Source organism: Solea senegalensis, linkage group LG17 (assembly GCF_019176455.1).
Source record: "Solea senegalensis isolate Sse05_10M linkage group LG17, IFAPA_SoseM_1, whole genome shotgun sequence".
Classification (NCBI taxonomy): domain Eukaryota; kingdom Metazoa; phylum Chordata; class Actinopteri; order Pleuronectiformes; family Soleidae; genus Solea; species Solea senegalensis.
In genome coordinates, this window is record NC_058037.1 from 402409 (window position 1) to 412264 (window position 9856).

At 45.4% G+C, this 9856-nt stretch overlaps 2 protein-coding genes across 7 annotated transcripts in view; one reads left to right on the top strand and one right to left on the bottom strand.

Moving 5' to 3' along the window:
* The window catches only part of cdc42bpb (CDC42 binding protein kinase beta (DMPK-like)), a 24955-nt gene extending 19104 nt beyond the window's left edge, over positions 1–5851 (top strand). For 3 of the 5 annotated variants that reach the window (XM_044049514.1, XM_044049512.1, XM_044049513.1), the window contains exons 33-38: positions 4043–4160; positions 4339–4456; positions 4590–4796; positions 5106–5211; positions 5290–5351; positions 5514–5851. In XM_044049514.1, the coding sequence (XP_043905449.1) occupies positions 4043–4160; positions 4339–4456; positions 4590–4796; positions 5106–5211; positions 5290–5351; positions 5514–5627 (725 nt within the window). In that variant the 3' untranslated portion in view covers positions 5628–5851. The remainder of the gene's footprint in view (positions 1–4042; positions 4161–4338; positions 4457–4589; positions 4797–5105; positions 5212–5289; positions 5352–5513) is intronic. The other 2 variants (XM_044049516.1, XM_044049517.1) reach the window with 1 other exon arrangement.
* Positions 5852–5922: 71 nt separating this feature from the next.
* On the bottom strand, positions 5923–9373 carry vipas39 (VPS33B interacting protein, apical-basolateral polarity regulator, spe-39 homolog). Of its 2 annotated transcripts, none has more exons than XM_044049518.1 (19): positions 9283–9373; positions 8914–9006; positions 8734–8842; positions 8514–8654; positions 8381–8419; positions 8237–8301; positions 8105–8161; positions 7896–7988; positions 7781–7814; positions 7592–7694; positions 7484–7511; positions 7316–7389; positions 7037–7112; positions 6829–6963; positions 6702–6746; positions 6446–6622; positions 6280–6369; positions 6094–6198; positions 5923–6016 (listed from the first exon to the last, which is right to left on the bottom strand). In XM_044049518.1, exons 2-19 carry the CDS (start codon positions 9004–9006, stop codon positions 5996–5998), a joined length of 1485 nt encoding a protein of 494 aa, XP_043905453.1. In that variant the 5' UTR covers positions 9283–9373; the 3' UTR covers positions 5923–5995. The 2 variants fall into 2 exon arrangements, with proteins under 2 accessions (XP_043905453.1, XP_043905454.1); XM_044049519.1 differs by having other exon boundaries at positions 6702–6743; positions 9283–9369.
* Between the last annotated feature and the right edge of the window lie 483 nt (positions 9374–9856).

Below are 9856 nucleotides of genomic sequence, written 5' to 3' on the forward strand. Positions count from 1 at the left end.
TAGTTATGGAAGTCTACTTACATATATTAACTTGTTTTCACGGTCACACATACATGTTAGTTATTGAGGTCTACTTACATATATTAACTTGTTTTCATGGTCACATATATATGTTAGTTATGGAGGTCTACTTACATATATTAACTTGTTTTCACGATCACGTATATGTGAGGTATGGGGTCTACTTACATATATTAACTTGTTCTCACGGTCACATATATGTTAGTTATGTAAGTCTACTTACATATATTAACTTGTTTTCATGGTCACATATATATGATAGTTATGGAGGTCTACTTACATATATTAACTTGTTTTCATGGTCACACATATATGTGAGTTATGGAGGTCTACTTACATATATTAACTTGTTTTCATGGTCACATATATGTTAGTTATGGAGGTCTACTTACATATATTAACTTGTTTTCATGGTCACATATATATTAGTTATGGAGGTCTACTTACATATATTAACTTGTTTTCATGGTCACATATATATTAGTTATGGAGGTCTACTTACATATATTAACTTGTTTTCATGGTCACATATATGTTAGTTATGGAGGTCTACTTACATATATTAACTTGTTTTCACGGTCACATATATGTTAGTTATGGAGGTCTACTTACATATATTAACTTGTTTTCATGATCACATATATGTTAGTTATGGAGGTCTACTTACATATATTAACTTGTTTTCATGGTCACATATATGTTAGTTATGGAGGTCTACTTACATATATTAACTTGTTTTCAGGGTCACATATATGTTAGTTATGGAGGTCTACTTACATATATTAACTTGTTTTCATGGTCACATATATATGTTAGTTATGGAGGTCTACTTACATATATTAACTTGTTTTCATGGTCACACATATATGTTAGTTATGGAGGTCTACTTACATATATTAACTTGTTTTCATGGTCACATATATATGTTAGTTATGGAGGTCTACTTACATATATTAACTTGATTTCATGGTCACACATATATGTTAGTTATGGAGGTCTACTTACATATATTAACTTGTTTTTATGGTCACACATATATGTTAGTTATGGAGGTCTACTTACATATATTAACTTGTTTTTATGGTCACATATATGTTAGTTATTCAAGATTCAAGATTCCTTTATTGTCATACCAACACACATTAAGACATGAGGTCAGAACGTGAGGTCAAGTCTCTCCAGAACCCGGTCAGCCCAGCAATAAAAGAAAGAAAGAAGAAAGAAGAACCAACAGTTTAACTTAACAAAATATAAATTAAAAAAAGATTAAAACTTTAAAACCTCTGGAGGTAAGGTACTGTGCACAAATTGGTGCAAAAGATGGCGTACAGTACTGGGGTATGTGCAAAGTACAGTCCGTGGGTGTGGGGGCAGAAGGCTATGGGTGCTACAGAGAGTTCAGGAGTCTGACAGCTCCAGGGTAGAAGCTGTTCCTCAGTCTCGTTGTCCTGCTCTTGATGCTCCGTAGCCTCCTGCCTGAGGGGAGGGGGGTGAACAGTGTGTGTGCTGGGTGGGTGGGATCTCTCATGATGCAGACGGCCCTTTTCCTGCATCTGGAGGTGAAGATGTCCGTGTTGGTGGGGAGGCTGCTGCCCACAGTTCTCTGTGCAGCTTTCACCACTCTCTGCAGAGCCTTCTTCTCTGCTGCAGAGCAGCTGCTGTGCCACACAGTGATGCAGGAGCACAGGACACTCTCCACTACACATCTGTAGAAGGTGATAAGGGCTGACCTTCCTAGTCCAGCGCATCTCAGCCACCTGAGGAAGTACAGGCGCTGGTGTGCCTTCCGGGCCAGGCTGGAAGTGTTGCTGCTCCAGGTGAGGTCGTCCTTGAGATGCACGCCCAGGTACCTGAAGCTGGAAACAACTTCCACCACTGTTCCTCCGATGTGCAGGGGAGAATGGGGGGGATGTCTGCTCCTCCTGAAGTCCACAAACATCTCCTTTGTTTTCTTTGTGTTGATGCAGAGGTTGTTTACCCTGCACCAACCCTCCAGGTGTTCCACTTCCCGCCTGTAGCTGGACTCATCGTTGTTGCTGATGCGTCCAACCACTGCTGTGTCATCAGCAAACTTCACAATATGACAGCTCGGATGTTTAGGTGAGCAGTCATGAGTGAGCAGGGTGAACAGAAGAGGGCTCAGCACACAGCCCTGGGGGGAGCCAGTGCTGAGGGTGATGGAGGTGGAGGAGATGTCGTGGATCCTCACTGACTGCGGCCTGTCTGTCAGGAAGTCCAGGACCCAGTTGCAGAGGGGGGGGCTCAGTCCGAGTGAAGAGAGTTTATGGATCAGGGTCTGTGGTATGTTAGTGTTGAAAGCGGATGTGAAGTCGAGGAAGAGCAGGCGGACATAGGAGTCTTTGCTCTCCAGGTGAGTGAGGGCTGGTCACGGCTCTGTATGCACGTCGGATGTTGGAGTATACACTGTCTAATGTGTTGTCTCCCCGTGTTGGAATGGTGACGTGCTGGTGGAATTTGGGCAGGATGTCTGTCATGTGTCCGTGGTTGAAGTCTCCAGCTACCACGTAAAAAGCCTCCGGGTGCTTGTTCTGTAGCAAGCTGATGTTGTTGTGCAGCTCCGCTAGCGCATTGTTAGCTTTAGCATCCGGTGGGATGTAAACAACCATGACAAACACCGCCGTAAACTCCCGAGGCAGATAGTGTGGCCGGCACTTGACAGTCATATGCAGTCATATGATATATAAGTACTGTTCGGCTGTATATGATCCGTCGGTTCGCACGCTTGTTTACACAAGCAAAATAATTACAGTCGGCTGTGAAACCAACTAATTTGGGCATAACTCCCGGAGCTAGAGAAGCCGCTGCACTCATGCGCGCCGCCATTGTTGTATGGAGGTCTACTTACATATATTAACTTGTTTTCATGGTTAAAAACCTCCTTCAAAATATCTCCTCACTGACGCTCTTGTCAGCCGCGCTGTTTCAGACCAAAACCACACCCCCAGAATGTGGACTTGTGTGTTGTGATTGGCCAGCCAACAAGAGCTTTCCCACTGTCCTGTGATTGGCCAGGTACCTGGAAGTGACGTAATTGGTAGGCCAGCTCTCAGATACACAGCTCCCCCTCTGGCACGGTGGATGCGCTGCATCTCAGCAGCTACAACCAGAGTAGTTCTTCTTCTTCTGAAGAATGCGTACTTGAATGTACGCAACCAGATGTGCCCAGACTAGTGCCCGCACCAGGAGGCGCTACTGTGGTGAGAGGAATGGTGAGGTTTTCTGATGACATCATCAACCTGCAGAAGTACCAATCCGCTTCGTAGAGCCCAGGAAAACAATAAAACCATATTTTCTCAGCAGTGACTGAACTGTTTGTTCTGAAATTTTAGGGTTTAATAAACGAGGTCATGACGCAGATACACACACTAATGCAGCGTTAATTGGAGCTTCCGGTCTATGTCGCCTTTAATGTTGTCCGGTGTGGTGCCTGTTCTAGCATTGATGTCCCCGCAGACCAGGATCTTACCCTGGGTCTGGTAGTGACTGATACCATCCTCTTCTTTAAAGTATGGTGATTCTGAGGGGGGTATCTATGTATATCACGCATAAGAATATGTTTTCTTTTAGCGAGATTGTCTCTCTTTGTATTTTAAGACAAATGTGGAATTCACCTATCGTTACTGCTTGGATGGAGTGTGTGAGGTACGTTTTATACCAGATAAGCATCCGCCCTGAATCTCTGCCTTGAGTGACTCCCTTGAGTTTGGTTGAGGGTACAATCATTTCCCTCTATACTGGGGGGCAGCCAGTGGACTCCTCTGCTCAGAACAATCACATCACAGTTCTGGACTCTTTTAGAAAGTCTGTGTCTCTGCTCCTGGTTCCAAAGGTAAATGACCTTAAGCCCTGGATGTTCCAACAAGCACTTGTAAAGCATTTGAGTTCCATGGAGATCTGCAGTGTAGTTTGTTTTTAAGATGAGATAAACAACAACTGTCTTATGCTTCTGTGTCTCTGTCTCACTCTCTCTGTCTGTCTGTCTGTCTTTCTGTGTCCATAGAGGGCGACCTAACCATCCCAGAGACGTCGGATCACAGCAGGAAGTTGATGGTTCGAACCCGCAGCAAGAGGAAGTTTCTGTTCAAGGTTCCTGAGGAGGAGCGACTTCAGCAGAGAAGGTGACTCGTCAAAATAAGAGTGAATCAGACCACAGATTCACCAAAATAAAAGCAACTTGAAAAACAAAACAGCAATTTAAAAAAAAAATGTAACTTAGATTTGCAAAAACATAAACACTGAACCTAAAAGATGCTAAGTGATAGCATGACTCGTGTGTGTGTCTGTCTGTCTCCACAGGGAGATGCTCAGAGACCCTGAGCTCAGATCAAAGATGATCTCTAACCCGACAAACTTTAACCATGTCGCACACATGGGACCAGGTGATGGGATGCAGGTGCTCATGGACCTGCCTCTGGTAACTCCGCCTCTTCCTTTAACTCCTCCTCCTCATACCAGCATGTTCTCCACCTTCACCTCCTCCCCCTCCTGGCACTGACTCCTCCTCCTCTCTTCTCCTTTGCCCCTCCTCTTCCTCCCTGATTGTTCAGGTTGGTGATGTCACCTCCCTCTCCTCCTCCCCCTCTCCCTCCTCCCGTCACACCCTCATCTCTCCTCCTTCCAACTTTGAGCACGTCTATCACATGACGTTGGTGTCGGCTGGCGCGTTCTTGCAGAAAGAATCCTCCTCTTCCTCCCAGCTGAGCCTCCTGCAGCCTTCCTCCTCCTCTTCCTCCTCTTCCTCCCTCACACACCAGGTGTGTGTGTGTGTGTGTGTGTTTGGGGTCAGAGGTGAACTTTCTTGGTCCACTCTTGTCTTACTGCTTCTTTCTTCACCCTCTTGTCCAATCACTGCGAGGCTTGTTGTCCTAGACTCCTCCCCTATTTATAAACACTGGTGCTGTGAGTGATTGACAGACCCAGTGTCACAACCACGCCCCTCCTCTTAAGGGCAGAGGTGTTTTTATTATGTGAAGAACTTTGTGCGACATTTGTTTTATTAATAAAGTTTGACTGATCTTTTTCAAAGTCAATGATTCAATTAAGGAATCTGTGTGTGTGTCCAGAGTGTGATGATGTCTCAGGACGATTCAGTTAAAGACAAGCCCCGCCCCCTGTCTAGTATCTCCCGGCAACAGAGAAGCAAGACACAAATCACACGTACAGCGTCAGGTAAACACACACACACACACACACACACACACACACAATGACATCATCAGTCAGTGATGTCATATTTTATCTGTTCAGATTTTGGGGGCGGAGCTTCATCTCGTGGTGTGTGTGAATTAGAGGACAGAGACGACAGAGAGGTGAGAGCTCATCAATAATCATCTATAATCATTAATAATCATCCATAATCATCAACAATCATCTATAATCATCATCAGTCAGCAATAATCACACGTGATCATGTGACTGTTTATTAACCTCGTCTGTCTCTCCTTCTGGCTGTCTGTCTGTCACTCTCTCAGCCGGACTCTGACTCAACGAAACACTCGACTCCCTCCAATAGCTCCGCCCCCCCCAGCCCTAACTCCCCCCACCGCAGTCGGTTAACCCTGGACAGCCTGGACTCTGAGTCGTGAGGCCCCACCCTGAGTCTGGGACCACGCCCCTCCGGTGTCACACTGTATGAAATGATTTTAAAGCTTTTAACTTGCACATCGTCTTCATTTTGTAGAAAAAAAAATCCTTTGATTTAATGTTGGTGATAATATTTCCTGACCCCACCCCCTCCTAGCCTGGGGGCGGGGACTCACAGTTGAATGTTTGTATGGAAACAGAAACAATAAAAGAATCTGAAGTGAAACGTCTGCTTCATTCATGCAGAGGTCTCCCAGGTCGTGACCTCTGACCTCTATTGAAGAAGAATTTTGAACATTTTTAATGTTTTTAATGTTTTTAATCTTCACATAAAAAGGGCTGTGATTGATCCGTGCTGTTGCCATGGTGATCAGTTTTTCCAGCGGATTTGCTAAAAAAGAAGAAGAGATGAGTCACATGAAGATGATGATGATGATGATGATGAAGGTGACTCCTCCCCCTACTCACCGGGTTTTCCAGAAGCTCGTCGATCTTCTTCTGAGCCGCTGAGCCGCTCTCCACCTTCTCTCGGTATCCTAGCAACAGCTGCCGGTCCTTCAGGTCCCGGTACGTCTGACAGAGACAGAGCGCGACAGTTAGTTTCCTTGTTTTAGTCCCGCCCCTCTCAGGTAATGTTATGTGATCACGTCTCACGTTAATGACGATGTCGTGACATTTGTGTTTGTGAGCGAGTGAAATCCTCAGGTCGGCGTCATCAACCAGAGCCACGTACTCCTGCAGCACCTGTCCGTCAAACAACACACCTGTCAACACCTGTCACGCCCCCTCCCTCCTCCTCTGCTGGGTACACGCCTCTCACCTGCGTGGGGGCGGCGTTTTTGTGCAGGACGTCGACGACACGGTGGAAGCCGAGCGGAGCTTTTTTCCGGGTGAAGCCGAGCCAGTTCCTGCTGCGGAACAACGCGTCCACGTCTGACCACGCCTTCAGCTTCACTCTCGCCGCCAACGCCGTCACAAAGAACTGCTTTTCTGAAATCTGACGCCACAGGTACTCACCTATGAGGGGGCGGAGCCACCCACACAACAAAGACACTCAGGTAAATGTCAGTTCTCACCTTGAAAGTGTGACGGAGGCTCAGTGGACTGCTGAAGGTCTCCTGCTGACACATGATACAAACACACGTGTGTTCATATATGTACGTGTGTGTGTGTGTGTGTGTGTGTGTGTGTTGCCGTGGTAACCTGGGCTTCACTGTAGTGGTAGAGGCAGCTGTAGTGCAGAGTTGGGATCAGTGGCATGTTGTGGATCGGTGCTTTTCGTGGAAACTTCTGGAAGATTTCCACCTTTCCTTCACGCTCGTTCTGTCCATCTGTTGCCTAGCAACGAACAAAAGAGTCTGAAGTGAAACCTGAGTTTTCACACACACACACACACACACACAGATCTGACCTCCATGATGATTTGTCTGTCTAACAGAGTGAAGTGATCCTGAACATGAGCCAAGTCGTCAGCAGAGAACGGAAGACTGGAAACAAACAAACAAATGGTAAATTAACAAACAAACGATGAATAAATAAACGAACTGTCAATAAACAAACAAACTGTAAATAAACAGACGGTAAATAAACAAAATGTAAATAAACTATAAACAAACAAACGGTAAATGAATAAACAAACTGTAAACAAACAAACAAACAGTAAATAAACAAACTGTCAGGTGTGACTCACCTGACACAGCTCTTCAGGAAGTCCCGCCTCTTGTTTGCATCTGAGATGTTCAGGTGTTCTTTGTACTGCAGTAGCTGTCGCCATGGAAACAGCAAACCGTCACTGTTAGCATGTATGCTGGTGTTAGCATGTATGCTAGCGTTAGCATGTGTACCACTGTATACATACCACTGTGTCCTCTGTCCTGCCCAGAGATCTGAGGACAGACAGACAGACATGAGACAGGCGAGAGAGAGACAGACATGAGACAGGCGAGAGACAGACAGGTGAGAGCACCTGAGCAGGTCCAGCAGCAGCTTCTGGTCTCTGGTCTCCGTCAGATAATGGATGAAATGTCTCAGAGCAGTTTGTCTGGACTCGAGCTCCCGAAACAAAACCTCTGAACAAAAGACACAAGAAACAATTCAGGATCGGATCTGACCCAGGACCAGATCTGACCCAGGACCAGGATCAGAAAAACCTCACCTTTACTCAGAGTCCTCTTCAGATAAATCAAGATCTAAAAAAAAATAGAACGTTACTTTGTGTCTGTAATGTTGTGAATAAATTTTGTCCTGAATGATTTTGTAAATAAAGTTACAGCAGTGATGACGTTTCCATCGTGAGCGCTGACGGAAAAATCCAGAAGAAGAAGTTTGTCGTGAAGAGAACGAAACTTTTCCAGAGACACCACCTGGAAGACAGAGGACACATTCACTCATTCAGTCCCATATTCATCCATTCATCCATTCACTCAGTCACACATTCACTCGCTCAGTCCCATATTCATCTGAAGTGTGACCTTCTGACCTTTCCCTGCTGCATCCTGTGAACCGTCTCCTCAGGCGACCAATCACTGACCAGGTCCTGACATCACGATGACATCATCATCATCAGTCACATGATCTAATAATCAGATTAACAGTGCTGTAATCAGATTACCTTGTATTCAGATTTTGGTTTCCGAAGTTCTGGAGCGTAGAGTCTGACAGATGAGTCTGTGAGGGCTGAAACACAATGACATCATCATCATCATCACTCTCTCACTCACTCACTCACTCACTTTCATCCGTTCATTCCACTCACAGTCAGTGAAGGACTGAAAGTTTCCTCCTTTCATTTTTCCTACAGAGAAACAGAGGAAACATCTGTCAGTCATCTGTGTGACCTGCTGGTGAACACATGAACTGTGTGACCTGCTGGTGAACACATGAATCACCTTTAAACAGAGAACTGAGTGAGTATCCTGAGTGGCCCCTGCTAACGTTTGCTACATCTGTGCTGATTCTGGGGAAGGGGGTGGGGTCTCTGTCTGTCCTCTGATTGGACGCTGCCGTCTCTTTGACCGACCATGAGATACCTGTAGAGAGACGGGACGGTTACAGACACACGGCAGCCAATCAGAGCGCAGCGTGTTGCTGGCAGTAATGATGTCATACTGCCGACGGGCTCGCCGCTCCAGCTGACTCGCTCCATGTCGTCTTCGTCGTTGTCTTCGTCGTCCACCAGGCCACGGATGCTGTTCACCGCCCGCTTCGACTCCTGCAGCTGAAAACACACCACAGGTGTCTCACCCTGTCACTGTGACGTCATTGTGTGACATCATCGGGAGGATTTACCCTGCTGAGCTCATCGTCTTCGTCGTCAAACGTAAACGCTTTATACTTGGAACTGTTCCAGTAGTCTTCTTCGTCTGTCCTCGTCTTCATCATCTGACACACACACACACACACACACAGACAGACACAAACAGAGACAGACAGGCACTACATTTTCGATCTGTTAAACGATCTTCAAAATAAACAAGTGTGTGTGTGTGTGTGTGTGTGTGTTCAGGGTTAGCAGGAGGCTACTTCGCGTGCTCGTAACATGCTAACAAACGCTGAGAAGCAGCGGCAACTGACGCCATTCCTCGAATATTTAACATGGGCGTGTCGCCGATTGAACACACATAATCGATTGATGTGATCAGTGATCAGCTGTTTTACCTTCGCTGCTGGATCTTCTTGTTTGACGGAAATGTAACGGCTTCCGGCTGCGCGGTGGCAGCTGGGAAATATAGTGACGTGGGTAGGAGCTGACGTTCTGAGCGTAGACATATTTACGTAAAAAAAGAAGAAAAAAAGATTTACGTAGACAACGCACTGATCGCTGAATCGTACGTCGACGTCCCCGACATTGTGCTGCACGGAAGTGTATCAAACTAACCGGTTTACACACACACACACACAGACAGATTGCAATTGTATAGCTGTATAGATATGTATGTTGATCAATGCCCTCCGTGTAGATATACAGTATGTATGTATATATGTACATATATATCAAAATAAGTTAAATGGAAACGTTAGTTTATTCAGAAAACCCTCATGTCACATCTACATTTCAGGATCTCTCTATTATAGACACAGATTAAATGTTAAATATTAATATTTCCATATTTATCATCACAGTGACAGTGTTACACACATTAGTAGCTGTAAACACTCAGCATTAGAAAAATACATACGTTGGTTTGGTGCTTACTTAACTTAACTTAATCCTAAACATAAGGAGTAAGTA

Bases quoted from the DNA above. Each gene is read 5' to 3' on its own strand.
- vipas39 (XM_044049518.1), bottom strand. From the start codon at position 9,006: ATGATGAAGACGAGGACAGACGAAGAAGACTACTGGAACAGTTCCAAG. The intron at 7,695-7,780 runs GTGAGGTTTTTC...TCTTTTGTTCAG, and splicing joins GAAGAGGACTCTGAGTAAAG to AGGTTTTGTTTCGGGAGCTC. The intron at 7,113-7,315 runs GTGAGTCACACC...GTTTGTTTCCAG, and splicing joins TTCCTGAAGAGCTGTGTCAG to TCTTCCGTTCTCTGCTGACG.